Source organism: Vidua chalybeata, chromosome 8 (genome assembly GCF_026979565.1).
Source record: "Vidua chalybeata isolate OUT-0048 chromosome 8, bVidCha1 merged haplotype, whole genome shotgun sequence".
Classification (NCBI taxonomy): domain Eukaryota; kingdom Metazoa; phylum Chordata; class Aves; order Passeriformes; family Viduidae; genus Vidua; species Vidua chalybeata.
The window spans coordinates 34,510,860-34,530,102 of record NC_071537.1 but is presented as its reverse complement, the minus strand read 5'-3'; the positions used below and the strand labels follow the sequence as shown (position 1 = coordinate 34,530,102).

The window sequence follows — 19,243 nt, the reverse complement described above, 5'->3', positions numbered from 1 at the left end:
TTCAAACTTAATTAAATAGTTACCAGCATTCATAAATTAGTAACTTTTTTCATTAGAGACTGAATACTGTATATTTATTTAGAACTATAGCTCAATTGTTTTCATTATGACTCCAAAACTTGGTGTAGTTGTAAACAGCTGATTAATCCCTAGCAAAAGCAATGACAATGAAATGAGGTTGAATAATCCAAAGACAATAGGATGCAATTGAACACTAATGGACTCCAGCATGACAGATGTTGGACGTCGCCTGTTACGCCCAGTTGCTCTGCTCTTAATATTCCGCATCCTAATGATCATGAACAGAGATGATAGTTGGGGTAGGGAGTCTCCATTATTCCATTATCAAAATGTATGCCACTTCTTCAATTTTTAAAGAAGTGCAACTTCATCGTGTTTCATTAGAAATGTTCAACTTGGCTATCTGTGTGCGCTGACCTATTGTCCAAACATAAAGAGCTACTACCACACGCTAAAACGCCACTTTCTGATTATCTGTGTGAGAACAGCTCCCTTCAAAAAGCACAGACACGTATGTCTTTCCCTAAAGGATCAGCAATTAGAACTTGTGAGATTTCTGTTTCTGAAGATGCTCCATGGGAAGTACCGCATGTGCAGTAAAGAAAATGCACATCTGATCTTCATGCTATTGCTAAAACATATTTTAGTGCTCCTGCAGCCTTCTACCCCAAATACGTTTGTTAGTTAAACCCTTTGTCTCTTACAATGAATGTCAAATGATTTTTCATGTGAAAGAACATCAGAGAATTAAGGTGTTCTGTAAGTTAATAAATACTGTGTGTTCTCCTGAAATAGCTGTTACTCAATTCAGGTAATTAATCACTTTTCATCTTAACAGTGCTGCTAACATCATGCCATAAATACTAAAAGCTCCCCTTTAAAATAGAGTACTGTATTTTTTTCACTTGGCAGCAGTTTTCTTTTTTTAACTTAATATGTCCTGCCAGTATAAATTACAATGAAGACTTCAAATATATTGAAAATCACAGTACTTCAGAAACTTTGTATTTTGCTTCAGTAATGCACAGTAACCCAGTACACAGCAGTGCTGTTAATTTTCCCTTCCTAATTGATTCACCATCATTATCATACTTTGACTAACATACTGCTGTAATCTCAGGAGAGAAGCTGTGATTTATCTCTCCTACTGAACACACTGTAACTTCAGCTTAAATGATTTACTATCAAATCACAGGACAGGAGCCCAGATCCATTTAGACTAATAACGAACTAATAACAGGATTTTATAGCTCATAGGCAAAGCTAAAAAATGCTGGCTGATCAAAATATCTGTTTTTCATCACTTAAAAATTTGGAAAGTTCCTGCTTTATGAAAGCAAAATACAAAACTTATCAAGGTCTTATTCACACAATCGAGTTCATTTGCTCAGCCCCATTGCATTGCCTTATGAGGATGTTACCTCAAACTAAAAAATAACCTGCTTTATTGCTCAGTGAATGAGAGAAAGGGTATCAGTTGGAATTTTCACAGGTTTCCTTCACTCAGTTTGATTTCTGCTATATTTCAGCTTGTCTTAGTTAGTCCTTACATAATCTTATTCCCTCCTCTCTTTACTTTTAATAATTCCTCATATATTACTGTTTGAAATATTTTTTTTAAATTATTATCAACATTTCAAAAGATATTACTATATCCTGATGTGATAAATTGCTGTGGTGCTAAAACCTGTTCTTAAATACTAATATTAGTTTCATGGGTTTTGTACATCAACCATTTCTCCAAAAAAAATCCCTTTTACTCTTTTTTTTTTTCCTCATAATCTCAATGCACAAAAACACCAAAACCACCAGAAAGAAGTTCTGTGTCTACCCAGTTGCTCAGATTTCAATCTTTTATTCTCTAACTATGCAGGTACCAATTTATTGCTACTCCATGATCCTCACAGCATTATTCCTGAGTCATATTTTAATTCTAAACCACTATCATTAACCAAAATATTATGCTTCCCTCAGAGAAAAACAAGAGACAGATAAGAATGCTATTTCATCATAAACCAGATTACTTTAGCAACTTGAAGTCACCACTAATTTTAGGAAAATAAAGGAGAGTTTCAATCCATTAAAGAAATCAGCTAGTTTCTGGATTTATGACTACATACTCATTCAAAATTTTCTGCTAGGTATCCACGTTAAAAACTCAGATGCAATTAGTGCAGCACCCACTAAGAGATGAATGTCTTTCACCTGTACTACTATGGAAAACACAATCTAATTACTTTTATTGGGGATTGACTGAGACCAGATACTAAATTTAAAATTAAATGAAAGCAATATGTCTGGTTACAGTCTAATTCCTCCCTACTTTCTCTACCTGCATTTATAAAAACATATACAAGCAACGTATCAAAACAAGAATCTTACCTCTCCCTTCTAGCCAGAACTATTTCCTCTCAGGTAGATCCTTTCTAAAAGCCTCAAGCCTCCTCACCACTGTCGTTTACCCTGAGCAAAGCAGAAAGAGTGGCATGCTGTACGCTGCCTAATTAAGAGCAGGTGGGTAACTACCAAAATATGGCCATCCTTAAGGGCCCAATTTCTTGTAACATTTGACTCAGCTCACAAGACAGACTAGAAATCCATGGTGTGCAGAATCACTTCTTTTCCTGCCTTGGTTATTTGCATTGTTTTCCCTGTCACAGCTACAGAACTATCCAAAACCAACAATTCACTAGAGAACGTTGTATCCTGGAGGGGCACTTAGTAACTAACACTGGAAATGGAATAGCAATCTACAGCTGCAGGAGGAGTTTGCAGTCATTTCACCTGGGGCTTCCCAGCCTGGTACTGAACACCTTTTCCTATAAAGTGCTCAGAACAGTTCACTTTCCTCCTCAGTCTCTCTGGGCTGAGCTCTTCTTTCTAGCAGCTCAAGAAACTGTCCCAACTACACTTCAGGATCTACCTGACATACTACCCTGCAGTTCTTACCCTCAATTCACCCATTTCTCTTCTGTTCCACATTATCCTTCTCACCTCCCTAAGGTGAGGCTCAAAAAGCAGAGCATTCCCCAGTGATCCTGCACAGAACACCCTTTCAAGCCTAACTTTGTTTGAAAGCATGCTTTTACAACAGGAGGTCAGAAACCTCTTAAAAAACCAAAAAGGAGAAAGGAGTCCTTTTACCACGTAACTAGAGGAACATGTCTTGAACACGTAACCGTTTCTGACCTACATTACATACTGACTTTGGTTACATTATGTACCTTTGTACACACACACACTAGATCATGAAAGTAGCTTCCACCTAGAATAATACTGCAACCCACTGCACCACTAAAGCAGCAAAAGAGTTCTAACGTATTACAAAGCTAGTGGATTTCCCAAGTATTATATACATGTCATGTGCTTAAAAATACAGTTCTCTGTCAAGGTCAACTGTATCTGCACATGCTCAGCTATTTGCAAAAAGCTGTCGTGATGTTTTTCACAGGGGAACCTACAGAAACAACAGACCAGGGCACACGTGGCAACCTGGCACAATGTTCACTGCTCTGGCAGAACCATGCAAGGAAGCTTGGCTGCTGCAGTACCACAGCTGTGGGAGCTTTGTTCCACAGGTGAGCCCACTAGTCTGGGTGAAATACTGACTCTCTGTTCATCTTTCAGCTGTGAATTAACTTGATCAGCACTATTTCCAGGCAATACAAATTTTAAAAAGTTATATATACATATACTGTTAAGCATGACATAGGCATTCTGACACAGGCAAGAGCAGAACCCATTTATTTAAGATGTAATTCAGTTTCTTTAAGCACTTTTTATTTTCCTATGTACCCAGTTTCAATGGGACAAGAGTCCTCAAAAGAAGACCTTCCATTACTATATAGCTTGAGAATTATTAAAAGCACTATGCATGCTCTGCACCATGAACCAGATGAGGGAAGGAATCTGCTTTATCCTCCTGATTCCAGACAGGAATTACTGTTTTTATAATCTCTGACAGATGTTTTCCTAACCTGTTCTATAAAACATCTAACAGGGTAATTAGCAGCACAAGTGATAAATTATTATCTTTTCATAGATCAGATACCTCAGGATTGAAAAGATGAAGTAGATGGTCAGGACATAATTCACCAGCTGACTTAACCTCATTTCCTCACAGCAGAAGGAATTATAAACTCAGGACTCTTTGGTTCAGCACCAGATTCTGGAGAGAGCGATTCTCCAGAGGTCACTTACCTCTTAGTTCTGAGGATCTTACCTTAGTCCTTTTCTCTCTTCTGGCCCCTCCCCTTTTTCTAACTTTTTCAGGTGTCTCTCATCCAGTGATCACCCTGCCCACTCCCCACACCTGTGTATCACAGTCACCTCTGTAAAATACCAGGGGATCTTTGAGGTTACAGAATGGGAGTTCTCATGTTTACCCCCTGTGCCCACTGCCCTCCAAATAGGAGAATCTCCAGTTGGTCCTTTTAGTCTCAGACCAGAGATGTCTGTTCCAAACTGCTCTGCAGAGATGGCAACAGCCAAAGCCCAACTGTTTATGAATCTGCCTGTGTACGAGAATGTGTGCACTTGTGTTTAGAACTTCATAAAAGTAGCTAAATTTAATGGGATGCTTGACACTGAAGCAACACCACTGCTACAAACGAAACAAAACCAAAAATCTCAAGCTTGCTGCAAAGAATGGGTGAACCAAAATCTTTTAATAGGAAATCAGCTGTGTTCTTCTTTATTCAACAGACATGGTGAGACAGCCTCAAGCAGAAAGTATGATTTGTTATTACATTTTACCTGCTGACAGGTCAGCCTTTTGCTGGGTTAGGTGGTGTTATGGCTTTTCTCTCTCTAGGAGCTGCTTCCACCCAAACACCAGCATGGGAGGTCATAGACTGAGTCAGTTCCCCACACCAACCTTGTGAGAAAACAATCTTTCTTACACTGTAGTAAGTTACTCTTAAATTACCTATTTGCTATGACATCAGAAGCACAAGAAATACATCAACACTATTGCAGTCACTGCTAAAAACCCCTCCCTTTTATTTGCTCTACATTAAAAAAAGATACCAAGACCATTCACAAGTTAGCCTTTATTTTTTTTTCCTTTGGAATTGAGTAGAAAACCTACAAAAAGTCCTAAAACTAGAATCTGAATGGGTAACTATGCTCAGAGACACTATGGAAATTCATCATGGAACAAAACTGGTTTCCTAGAAGACTCTCCCCAGCTGTTGAAGATCATCAAGTATCAAGGTGTGAAAACACAACTTTTTATTTTCTTATAACCCTTTTAATCGCTGGGGACTGTATTCCTGATACACAGGAGAACCAAACCTGTTCATACAGTATCTACAGACTTTAGTATTGCAATGAACCCACTTAACCACAGCCTATGGAAGAGAGAGCTGTTACAGGAGTGGAGCTCTCTGTTTACTCTTGAGGGGAAAAAGAGGAGCAGAGAAAGGGAGATATAAAAGGTGTGTCATGGTATCAAAGGAGAGGAGTGTAAGAATGTGCTCCCACTGAGTTTCCCAAATATCTAATCAGAAAAAATCTTACTTAATAATCAAGCAAACAAAAAAACTGCTTGCACATGCAGATTTTGGTCAAACAAAGAGTTGGGTGTACTTCAAAAGTAGGGAAAAAATTGCAGCATTTTATTACTGAATTCCATCCTATTTTATTAAAACTTTTCTACATAATTTGTAACTGTGAAAACAAATGCGCTCCCTGAGTAAAAGTACCATTTCTCTCCCCAGAAATGAACAGCTAGTCCATCTCACTTCCAGTGAGGTTTTTTTCCCTCACATGCCAACTGTCCAGGGGACAGCACCAATGACAGCCACTCTGAACATTCAGCTTTTTATTCCTGCCACCAGAAACGTTGATTTTCTCAATTCTTTCCTACAGTGAAAAGTCACTCTCTATTGTCTATCCTCTATCATGAGGCATAAAGACCTCAGACTGAAACTGACATCTTCCCTGCACCTGTTGCCACGAAACCCAAGGAGACGTGGAAATGAGTGCTGCAATCCACTCATGGGACACTATGACGTGTGTAGTTTCTGTACTGTAGAGACTTTGCAACCTGCTTCAATCCAAGTACAGAAATAATGAACGTGCAGAACAATACAAGGTAGTTTAAGGATGAAAATGAGTGTTGAAATTGTTGAAAACGGAAATACTTCTTGACAAGTAGACAAAAAACAAAAGCCAGTAGAGAATGGTCTCCTTTTTGAGAAGCAGAAAAGTACACAAGGAAGAAGCTCTGTGTGGGATAAAATATAGTCAGTCTCTAATGCCATGAACCTCTAAAGACCTGAGTATATTTAACATTCAGCCCTAAGTAATCTCACTGAATGGAATGGCAGTCTGCTTACAATATTAGCCAGCAGCACCTAGAATTTCAGGGAAAAGAGAAAAGTGATAAAAGAGAATGGGGAAAAACAAGGACCACAAGATGAGGCATAAGCAGAGATACAGGCAAGTGACAATAATAAAACATGGGAAGGTTTCGAGTGGAATGAGCTGCAACAGTTTGGCAAGAACACACAGTCCCTAAGATTGGGAACTGTCTTTGTTTTATTTCTTCTCAAGCCCTCTGACTGATTGTTGTACCAAGGAGAAGAGAATGTAATGCACCTCGGAAATGAATTACAGTTATACAGCTGGCTCCTAGCCAATTAGGAAGAAGACTCTCAAAGCTCCTCATCTCCCAAAAACATAATTAATGTTGCTTGCTCAAAACAAAATTGTGTATAGACCGTGCTATAGTTTACTGAGTAATAAAAATACAAGAAGGAAAAATGGAGAAAGTGATGCCAAAGGATGCTGTAAGCTTTTTATAAAATCATTTTTCACTTCAGAAGGAGTTATTTTCTTGTGTAAACAGGCATAAAATTACTACCCAGTGCCCTGCTTCTCATCGATTTCTACTTGGCACAGTTTGCCAGATGCTGTTTGGTCTAAGTGTTGCCTTGACCTGCACTGGTGACACTGGCCCCTTTCTGCTTTGTGGCAGTATTTTCCCAGCGGGGAGGTCCCACCCCTCTCATAGTTCAGTTGCAACTTTTGCTAAAGGCTCAGAGGTTACCCATATGTTGTAGTGGAGGGGCCAGCCTGGCTGGAATTAACTCAGGAGTGGCGTCCAGCTTTGTGGCTGGAGCTGGCCCAGAGGAGATTATAAATGCCCCAAAACTAATTAAATATTTTGTCTCCTGCTGGTAAACAAAAGTGAATGAGGGCAAAAATACGAAATGCCTGATTTAACTAGGATCTGTAAGTAGCTTGACAACAGCAACCCTGAAGTCAGTGATGCATGATTTAAAAGCCCCTAATGGGTCAAAGCTGTTACACAAATGAGACTTTTGTCGATTATCCTTCACTTTATATATTTGCAAAACTGTTACATAAATGTACTTCCTATCAGTTTCCAGAGCACTTCACATGAGCATTTCTGGGGTAAGAGCCATGCAGCCCACATATTTATTTGAAAGCTTTCTTAACTTTCACTTTTGCACTCAAGAAATACAGAAAGTAAATATAACCACCAAGGAAATAGGTACAAATAAGAAGTGAAAGCATTTTCAGTAACATTTTCAAGGATCTGAACTGTCAAGTGTTGCTTCATAAAAATGAGAAAGAATTCTCACAATTAATAACAGATCTAGTAAAATGTTTTCAATTCCATTTTCTCAGCTAAGTGCCTTCTTCTAAGCACTTCTATTTAAATATGTATCTATAAAATACATATAGAATATATATAATCAGTTAAATTATTTAAATGCAGAATATTATATATCTAATCAGTTAAATTATTTAAATAATGGATCAAATGCTTTTGATATATAGAATTCAGATTTCATGTATTCAGTTATGTAAATCAAAAATCCACTCTCATGGCATTTCAAATATTGTAAGTCCTTAAGGGTATACTGTATTTTAAAATACACTGCTGCAGATTCAGTTTCTTTTCTTTTAGAAATATATAAGAATTGTCACATAAATATTCCATGACAATGTTTTATAAGGTTAGATGATGAAAAGTCTCACAAAAATCCCATTATGAAAGAAAATGAGAATTCTAATTTGATGTTCTGTATACTAATTTCCCATTTATGCTTAATTTCACGTGTTTCTGTAATCCCACTACAGCTAATGGGACTAATCCAGTATCCAAAGGCAAAAACAGCCATAAGGTTTGGTTGTCCATGACTGCAGTGCATAATGCTGTGAACTACAAAGTGACTTGTTCATGAAAGCAGAGCCTTCACCTCAGCGGGGAGGACATGTGTTCAATCTTTACATTTTCCGTAAGCCCAGTTCTACTTGCTTTTAAAAAAAAAAAACTTTACAGTAAGGTTATCTTTATCTGCTGAAATTTGAAACTTACTCAAAAACGGCAAGGATCAGGTATATGAGTAAAAGAAAAGGAAACCTTAAAACAAATTTATATATATATATATATATATATAATATGCACATTTAAAATATACAATCTATATATATATATAGATCTCACTTCAATTTTATTGTTCTTTACCATTCGATTTTTACTTTATAATTTAACTGTTATGCAAATTAAATAATCCTCAGTCACTTTAAGTAAATGTTTATGCTAAGGGCTGATGTTGCAATTACTGCTTTCCAAATTAAGGAGGAACTCTTGGAGCTCTCTTGGTCTGCACCCTGCCCAGACAGCTGAGCGCCCACGCACACGCTCATATTCCACATCTGCTCTTTTGTCTGGATGGACAGCAGGACGCCACAGAGGTTTCCCCATCAAAAGAAAGGCAATTTTAAAAGATTAAGATGTTCTAGTTAGGCGCATGGTAACATTTGATGTTTCGGATTTTCAGCTCTCCCAAGTATCACATTTGTGAGCTCTAACGAATTGGATGTGACGGGTGTATTCTAAAAGCTACCAGGAAAGGCAGTTGTGAATAAAGAAACACTTAATGTCGTGCCTGCTAATAGTTAATGCTGGCTCAGAACGCACAAAGGACAATGTTTCCCATCAGGTACAACAGCATACAGCGATAAGCCATGGCTAGGAGAGCAAAAATCTCACTGCACTCCATGTACACAGCAAAAGGACTGAACGTTTGATATCTGAAAGCTAGGTATTTGCTTTTTTTCTCCCATGAAGTGATTGTTCCTCTTCATTCCTTATTATTTCAGGATTTCAAGAGTCTTGAAAGTCAGCATTCTATCAGATTTCAGTGGAGTTTTCTTCTGAATTCTACAAACTTGAGGATGGGAAAGTCAATTATTATCTTAGTGGAACTTAATTCTTATCACAGTGTAAATTTCAAATTAAGAGTTCTAATATTTTTTTACAGAAATATTTTCTGCCACTGCAGTTATACAAGTTTCCTTCACTCCATACAAAATAAATTACACAATCATTTAATTGCATACATCATGGTTTACGTCAACTACTCATGGACTTTAATTCCTGCAAAAAATGCAGGAAGGTAGCTCTATTTCTGTTGCAGCTGACCTTATTCACATATAATTGAGAAGCAAAAAGATATGTATTACTTTTTTTTTCCTTACAATTTAGAAAAAAAAGTTTGAGCACAGTAATATACTTGTGTAATTCAGACTCACTGAAAAATGTGCTATCAGTTTAAAGAATTAGGGATGCTTTTAAAGTCAAACACTAGGAAAACTTCTGAGAAATATGGGTGAAAAACAGGAACATGTATGTATGACTGGACAGGGGACACGAGCTTGTCTCTACATTTTTCAAGAAAGGCTGTTTTCCAGACAGGGTGATGTTTCCTCCCCCAAAGCAAAAGAGTTTCAATAAATTGTACAAGGCCTTTGCAAAGGCCCAGTTGGAAGAACCACGTAAGGAAATTTCTCCTAGTTAAGAAAAGACTGGCATAATCAGTGCCAGGTCTCACTAAAAGAACAACATGCCTGAAAACAATTGAGGAGAGGAAACAAACACACAGAACTTAAGGTATCTCCTACTTTTCCTTGGCTGGCAGTAAAGCCTAAGAGAAGCAATGAATTCATACTGTACTGTTCTAAGGATCAAGATCCCACTTTGGTTTTGCCCATCTCAAAATCCTAGGGCATAGCACAACTTAATCCACACTCCCAATCAGCCAGGAATGTACCTTCTAAAGTACAGTTCTCTTTGGAGCTCTTCCTGGAACTGGCTGTACTGTTCTTCAGTCAGTGCTAGTGCTTGATAAGACAATCAAATCCTTTGTTAAGAAGTTCCAAAATGAAACAGAAATACCAATTAACTGGTATTCTGTCTGGAACTAATTTAATTCAAAGGTGTCTTCTAGTACCATGGGATATGGTGTGTTCTGCTCTGGAGAGAATCAATCGGTGAGAGATTGATGAAGGGGTGGTGAGGTCAGGTTTGCAAATACAGAACCATCTGCAGAGTCTCCTGGGTTGATACCTGCAGCATAGTAATTTACAGGAGCAGGTGTTTCCTTTTAATCTACATTTTTTTTCTGCTGAAATTGTAACTTTATTAAAAAGTGCCTGCAGTTTGTTATTAAGAGGGTACTTTGTTCATTTTTGCTATTAACTGACTGCTGAAAGGTTTCTGAAAGTTTTAATGCCCATAATCCTTAAAAATACAGTTAAGAAAAGAGGCTGTGATGTTAAATATGGAAGTCAACCAGACACATCTTTAAAAAGCTGCTACATGTAAACAGAAAAAAAGCCCAAAAGTCTGTTCTTAAAACTGAATTAAACTGTTCAGGAATGAGCCATTTCTTCCCGAATAAGGGTGACTGAAATTATTCCAGTCGTGAAGATTCTAATTTATTTTTGTTTACAGCCAGAACTAATTATGGAGAAAGGAAGCTTTCTGAAACAGGAAAAAATTCAAGAATTCCAGCTGAATTGGTAGGATGGGCACTCTGGTCAGTCCCCTTTGGTTTGGCTCCAAAGCACAGCAAAGGTCAGTAAAGAATATATTTGAATTCAAACTCAGGCTCTCGGCTTTGCTGCACCTCACACCCTGCTCCAGCTCTACTACAATCCACATTCCCTCTTCTCAGGTAGCATCTCCCAGCCTGACTCCCACATCATCCAAACTGTCTTTGCAAGGTGCTCGCATTCCACAGTCTCCACACAGGCATTACACCTCCTGCTCCTCACACACCTCCTCCAGCTCCTTAAAACCTCTGCCTCTTCACAATCCTACAAATGTTCTGGAGAATTTTCCTTGAGTTTGCCCGATGTATTTTACCTACCTGTAACTCTTACCAGGACAAAACTGACATATGGGAAAGCAGTTTCCTGGTTTGGGTGTATCACCAAAGAAGTCACAGAACACTGCAATGTGAATAAACCTTGGGTTTACATGAATCACAGCATTAAAACCCAAGGAATTTCCTTCTTTCCCAATCAGTGAAGCAAAACCCAAGTCAAAGTACACCTCTCACTGAAGAAACCAATAGAGTTAGAAATGTTTATTTTTTCGTATTCTGCTTCAGACATTAAATCTAAATGTCTTAAGTCTAAAACCAACTTCCTAGGAAAAAAAACCCATACACACTGTTGACTATCTGGTCATATCCTGGATCTTGTTCTTCCACTTTCCTATTCTTTGGAAATTCTTATTTATGGTTTGCAGTAAACATCAGGAAATAAAAGGACAGTGACTCAGCAATTGAGAAAAATCCCTTGTTCTGTTTTTGTTCAAGTCTCTTAATTAATTTCAAGACAGATTTACTCCTTGGGGGGAAAAAATAGATGTGAGAATAAAATGTGCTTAATTGGCAGATTTTGCAGTTTTTAATTGAACTAATTTAATTTTTACCTGACCAAGCATCACCCTTTATTTTAATTTAGGTTTTGGGTTTTTTTTGTGGTTTTTTTTTTTTGTTTGTTTGTTTTTTTTTTTTTTTTTTTTTTTTTTACTTCTGGGAAGGTTCCCTCTGTTCCCTGCATGTTTCCCTGTCACTCTGATGAATACTGAGACAAAGAAATCTTTCCTTTCCCAGAAATAACTGCCTCATCTGTTGCTGATTTCCTTTCCCATCCCTTATGGAACACATGGCTCCTTTCTATGACCTCTTGCTGTGTGCACATTCATGAAGTCTTTTATCTCCTCTTCTTGCAGAACTTTCCAAATTTAATAACAATTTTTAATGTATGTTTTCTGTCTATTCTCATCTAAATAATGCAAAAGAAATACAAAATATTTTTATGACTCCTTTAAGCAAACCTGTTAAATGGCTTACAGAATTATTCCCATTTTCTTTACATCCCTTTTAGCTCTACATTCATTTCCATAGCAATAAATTTGTATGGTTTCTGTTGCTCACTACAGTTTCCTGTTTTTCCTCCTTTCTCAAGGCTATGTGCATTCCTCCTGACCCCTACATGAGCTGTGCCTCTGCAGAGGAACATGCCAAAGAAGCAAAATAAGCAAAAGGGCATTTAAATGTTCATGTCTGGGCTGCTGGATCTAGCCACAAATTTACTCCAGCCTTACAGTGGCCTGAAGCTTCTGTTGGACACTCTCACAATAAATAACACTCAAGTGCACAGGAATTTTTGGAATTGTGTTTCCCTTCACGTAATTTGCTCTTGGTTCAACACATCTCTATGGCACCAGTCTTAATTAAGAGAGCAGCACAAAACAGTTCTCCAAATCATCTCCACCATAAACACTAAACAAATCCTTTGCAAAAATATGTGAAACAAGTTCTAAATAATATTTCTTTAAGTTCACCACCTTTTTTTTTATATTGGAAGACAGAATTTGTCACAACTGACTTCATTTACTGTTAACTGAAAATGTGCAATACATTAAAATAAGTCTTAGTGAAAAATCAGGATCACCAGGTCAGCTACACAATACTTCATGAGAATAAAGTTGCTCCTCAGAAAATAAGTGCTCTTTTTCTTGCCATTCTCAGCAGCCTTACTTGTTTTGCATATGGTTGCATGTTTAATTAGCAATCTTTCTGTAAATGTCTGCAATTAGACAATGATGATTAATAAAATAACTCCTTTAAAGCTCCATTTAGGCAGCAGAACTGCACAATCAGGTATAATTAATTCATCATTAATAAATCATGGCTGATTAACTAATATGTTGATTAAAAACACATTACTGCATAGCCTCCCACCTGAGCTCTGGTGATTTTTCTATCCTGAAAAGAAATAGAGACAAAGTAGTGGTAAACAATTAAAAAAAAATGCTTTAAGCAGCAAAGATATTAGTTTGGTCAGGAAATTTAGCTAACAAGTCTCTTTGAAATGTATGGGCCTTGTTCATTATTAGTCCTCTTGAGTAAAAGAAATTATTGTACTGCCCATTTGTTAAATGTGGATGGGTGAACAATAACTGGTTCTTTAGTTCACTTATACTCCTAAAGAAGGTTTTTTTTTCCACAAGCCTCTCTGATTATGGGCCAGATTCAGTCTTTGCCTAAGCTAGCAGGAAGAATGAAATGCAGCAGCACTGCTGCTCCAGAAGGTGCACGTCCCCTGCAGCCAGGGAACAATCGGAGCTGTGGGGAGAGGAGTCCAGGGCCAAAGCTGCATAGCAGCCGTGCTGCCGCCACAGCTGCGATCTGCACCTGATCACGAGTCCACGTTTATGAACCATACTGCAGCTCCACCAACTTCAGCAAGACTGAATACAGGAGAAGAACGTGCATTTCATTTGGAGACTCCTTTTGCTTGCCACCTAGCCCCTGAGCTGAGTAGTGCACTTAAATCACATTTTTTGTATGTTCTTTGTAGCTGCAGGAGAGAGAACTTTCTATTTAAATTAAGATTCTCACACTGTCTCTCACTTGTCCAGCTACTTGGACTTAAGTAAGATGTAACTAACAAGGTCTGATAAAATTCAAAATAAATGGAAAAAAGGGAACTTGGCACAACTAAGCTCCTAATGATTTATAACGCCATGTTCCCAATTGTTCCCATAGTATTAGAGTGTCTTCTGAATTCACAACACATCACCCTAAAATGTCGCAAAGAGCTAAAGCAAAGCTTAAGACAGAGGTGACTTGAAAGGGAAAACAGTTTTAGCTACAGTAACTTAAAGGTCCATATTTCTAACAAATCCAGTGAAAGACCACATCATGGTGACAAAATCTGAAGCACTACACTTCATGAAGATTATAGAAGAAACTTTCAGTTTAGGAGAAAATTTTCAGGTTTTGAAAAATAATTGACATTGCTGTAACCAATAAAGTTTTCTTTCAGATCTTAGCAGCTTTATGTGCACCACAAGGTCAATCTGTTAAATCTTTCTTCTAAAGCTTTAATTAAAAGTATTGACTAAGCAGCAGTGCTATGATCAAAGGCAATACCATTCGACTTTGAAAAATACTGTTCATAAAAGAGAACCACAAGGCACATTCCTAAACCATTTATATTTTTTCATATTTTAATTCAAGTAAGTTAATGAACATGGCCACCATTTCCATATATAGCTGAAAAAATATAATTTTTTTAAAAAATTAGTTCAGATTTCATGAAAAATTATCTATATGGGAAAAGCTTGATTATCACACCGATGCTTACAGTTTAATCCAGGAAGCAGTGAGGGATTTTAACATGGAGTTTATAAATAAAAAGAAGAATCATTTAAAAGCAGAAAAACAAGACAGATGTACTCTAACATTTTCATTAGAGTCAGTACATAGGAAATGGCAAGATGGAAGTGAAGAATACCAAGGATCTTGAAGAACAGAAGTGAGTACTTTCAAGCAATTTTTAAAAATGGCCAGTGAGTAATCAAAGACTTTTGAGAACAGTAGTAATTCACTGCCTAGAGCTGAGATAAAATGAACATAATCAGAGTGGCATAAAAATTAGTGATTAGTGAGGGGAGAGGGAGATTAGTGCCAGTTCTTTCAGAAAGTCAGGTTTCCTTTTAATACAACAGCAGTTTGCCCCGCAATGTCAACTCTTCTGTCACTGCGCACAGAAATCTTCAACTCTCCTCCACGGCGGGAACATTGAAAAGCTAAACAGAAACAAGAACCCAGAGTTAAAAAACTAGTGTGTATCACAAATCCATAAAAACTCAGGGAAAGGAGGCTTCTGGCTCCATAAAGCAAGCAGCACTAGGGACACTCTGGATGAATTGTCTTTAGAGATGAAGGTCAGCTGAGGGTGTATTTCCAACTAGACCTTGCCTATTGAGTCTGACAAAACTGCTACTTAATACAAGTGACGGGTAGATTGCTTTGTTTTAGCAAATAAAGTTTCTTCCATGTTTCTAAGAAGTCTTGAATTCTCCCTTCATGGGACACAGTTTTTGGAGGCAATAAGGAAGAACACCAAGTGTTATCTGCATGAGAATGAATAACCATTTTACTGGCACTGAACACCAAAAGTTGATACTACATTCAAAGATTGTGCCTGGCTAAATGGTAATAAACTCACAAAGGCAGTGGGAAAAGTCTACAAAGAACCATAGATGCTGCTTCAGCTGTTAGAAACTGACACCAAATTCTTACACAGGATGCAACAGATACTGATTTATAGAATCTTGAAGATATAATTTAATACAACTGGATAAAGCTGAAGTATAAACAGCCTTCTGCTTGTAATTCTTTAGAGAACCAAGCTTGTGCCTGAACTGTTGAGCTGTACACAGGTGGGATGATGTTCACCCAGCATGTGGAGTCTCTAACTCATTTGAGCAGTCTCATTTTAGTTGCATGACTTGACCAGAAAATGGTCTGGTTCAGATGGCATTTAGAAAAGGTTTGAGTTTCAAGCAGTGTTGCTGTTGTGAAAGGCTCTAAATGGATGAAGAGGCAATAATGTTCAGTCTCCTTATTCAATGAACTTCCAACTGCTCCAGAAGTTGTCCAAAGCTAAAGGGCACATTTTTCCTCTCAAACCCACAATTTATAAACTGGGTAGAGTTGTATTCAGATCCCAGCAGAGCACAGGCTCTCTGATGGCATATATGCTGTATGCTTTAAAACTATTTCTCAGGCACTGCTGCTAAGAAAGCTTTTCTTTGATCAGATTAGATTCTCAGACAAAGCAAGCACTCCGAAAGAGTAGAAACAGGAGCTATTTAGAGATTGAGATTGATACTTTCTGTTCTTTTCCATTTATAGAACCATGGGTTGTTTTTAACTTGTCAGAACACCACCTGTGAATGGAGTAATGCTTCAACTGAATATTTTAGACTCTTAAAAGACTCAGGCCAGCTAAAATTGATTAATTATTATTGCCAGATGTGGAGACACACCTAAGCTCTTCCACTCCCACATGATAGCAGATTGAAATAAAAGAGATTAATTATTCCAACTCTTCAAAGGTTGGTTGGGTTTGGTTTTTTCCTTCTTTAAATGTCCAAACTATAGCTCCTTCATGTCAGGATTACTAAGATTGTTTTGATATTGGTCCATTTCATTTTATTTTAAAGGAACTTCCAAAGTAGAAGAAAATAATTAAAAAAAAAAAATCACAAAAGAAATTTTTAGACAAGCTTATATGAAAATAATACTTGATCTATTCCTTCTCTTACACAAAAGCACTGATATGCTATGTCCAAGAGTAAACAGGCCTGCATGGAACATTTCAATACCTAGAGGATTTCATTTAACAGCCTCTGGAGGCATTCAGACATCTCTGAAGTACACTCACCTTTTAGATCATAAAGTTGTTGCACGCCTATTCCATGCCTGTATTCACCAGGAATACCTCCTACTATACATGGATTTTATACGTATTTTCTATGAAAACATGTACAGCTGGACAAACAACATCTAACAGCTGACCTCACAGTGCCCTGGGCTCCTCTGTGGTTAGCCTGACACACAGGAAGGTTTGGAGCAGCCACAAGGCCGGGAGGTTGAATAAGCTGCTATCACAGTAGCACAGCCCTGTATCCACACATCAGCTGGTGGCCTTGTACAAACATTATCCTGTTGTTCTGGACCTTCTCACCAGCCTAGATGGAGCTCAGTGCCCCCTGCTTAACGAATTTAAGGACTAATGGTTTTTCTTCATAATGTCATCAGAATGACATCAACTCAGGAACAAGTGACACTCTTGTAATAATACCTATTTTAAGGAATCACTAGTATTTTGTTTGGATTTCCAAATCCTATAGAGGAATGCATTTGTTCCTTAACCCAAGTGAAGTTCTCTAAGACTTTTTTTTATCCTAAGTAAAAAGGTGGACAAATCTGGTGACTGATGGAGGGAAACACCTCTCCTTTGAAGAAATGTTACACGTGTGCACAAATCTGATGTTGTCAATCTGTAAGTTGAGATTACTTGGAAAAGATGAAAAATGCAATGAAAACTCTTGACTTCATGAGAATTCAAATTAGCAAAATCTTAAATACAGGTAGATTCATTGTACCTTAACAAAGTTTCTTCTGTCTTTTTATGTGTTTTGTTGTTGTTGGTAACATTGGTGATAATTTTTGTTTAGTTTCTGCCCCTCGAAAAATAAGCCTTAAATGCTATAAACCTGTTCTGTACTGGAAGGGATCAGAGAAGTTAAAGGCAGTAACAAGAAATAAATCTTCCCCCAAATAAATATAAATACAGTAAACTGGTATAGCAAGTAAACTGGTATAGCAAGACTCCCCTAGCTTAAACTGAGATAAAAACTGTCCTGGTTAAGCTCTTTCTCATCACAATTATTTGGGAAGTCCTCTCTAATTTGTTTGGTTGTATATAGTTATGCATGTTTATAAATGTTACCTTAGAAATATGACAACAGTGTGAAGGGCTGGATACACAGACAGCTGTTAGACACTGCATTCACTAGCAACTGTGAAAGTCTACACATCTGAGAGATTATAATTTGTACACATTGCAGAGACTCCTCAAATGAAAGAAAGGCAAGGACTGATACAAACCCCTGATTTGAACAAGCAGCTTAAATTCAAGGACATGGACCCAGCTTCAAGAAAAGATCATGAAGTATTTCACCTTGTGAAAGGACTCCTGGAAAATTGGAAAATTGTCTTTGTAGTTGGTGGGAGTGGCTGTTGTTTGAGAATTTAGTCTAAAAAAAGTAGGAAGAGAACCCAAACACCGGAAATTAAGTCTGATGCTTCAGCAGAGCTGCAGCTGACCTCCTCCTAAAGGCCTCAATAGCCAGAGAGATCTGACAATAGATTTCATGTTCCACATTTTTGTATTATTTTGTATGTAATCTGTTTGGGAACTAACAGATCCTTCATTCTGTGGAAGAAATTATTCCTTTATTCTTGTAATAAAAAGTATGGGATATTACAGAAGACACCACAGAGATTTCTAAAAAGTCCAAAGATGCTCTTATTTATTAATACTTGCTGATATGTAATGTCCTTGAATGCCAGCTATCTTTTCCAAATAATCTCATTAGTAGTAGAATTTGCCCAGTACTACCTGATACCTCTCAAACAGACACATGTAAAGAAAAGTTATTTTCTCATATACATACATCAAATTAACTTGTCCTATTTAAAACAGTTTTGTATGACTTCTACCACAGAAGAAGTTTGAGGACATATATGGCATGGAATATGAATTTTAAAAAAAGGAAAAAAAAACCCACAAACCTATCTTGTGGACAGATAGGATTTTTTTTTGTGGTAAACACATTTAGAGAAGCTGATTACAGTATCAACTGCCCTGGCTGCTTGGGCTAGTTTTTCTAAAAGCAGAATAGGGACAGTACATACAAAATACATGAAAATGCAAAACGGGTAGAAAGTGTCAACTGTAAGTACAGACAGAATTCCAGTCTATTTGAGTACTTAAAGAAGCAGTGTCTATAGATGGTATTTAACCATTAACATCTAAAAATGTCAAAATCTTTTGAGAAACAGCCAGTCCGTAACGACACATTACCAAAGACCCCAGCATTATTTAAGCTATCAAAGATATGGTGTGGTGTAAGTGCAAATACAAGATCTTCAGGACAGAATGTTAAATCTTTCCTTTGGTCCATGATGGAGAAGGGCCTGTTCATGGTGGATCCTTTAAAGACTTACCATCCTGAAGAAAATCCATTCTGAGATTCATTTGACACAATACAGAAAGGCTTATATTCAGGCTAGCTGTTTGTTTGGAAAAGTGTTTACTTTTATAGACAAAGAACCTTATTAGATCAAGTACCCAACCTCTGTTCTAAACTAAATGTGACCAAAGGCTTGTATGCAGAATTGCCCCCTGTCCCCTCTTGGGGAGCCAGGTAGGGGATGAGGGTATTTTGCATTGCTTCTCTTGTTTTCTGTTCTCTGGCAAAGCACTAGAAACAGGAGTCAAGGAGTCACCCAACACATCCTCG

At 37.5% G+C, this 19,243-nt stretch overlaps 1 protein-coding gene across 5 annotated transcripts in view; it reads right to left on the bottom strand.

Moving 5' to 3' along the window:
- The window catches only part of PBLD (phenazine biosynthesis like protein domain containing), a 45,440-nt gene that overhangs the window by 17,765 nt on the left and 8,432 nt on the right, over positions 1-19,243 (bottom strand). Inside the window, exon 9 of one of the 5 annotated variants that reach the window (XM_053948663.1) lies at positions 7,401-9,230. The exons of 2 other annotated variants lie outside the window; for them this stretch is intronic. In XM_053948663.1, coding sequence (XP_053804638.1) covers positions 9,154-9,230 — 77 coding nt within the window. In that variant the 3' untranslated portion in view covers positions 7,401-9,153. Of the gene's footprint in view, positions 1-7,400; positions 9,231-14,342; positions 14,954-17,826; positions 17,914-19,243 lie in introns of those variants that run through there. 2 more of the 5 variants (XM_053948661.1, XM_053948665.1) reach the window with 2 other exon arrangements.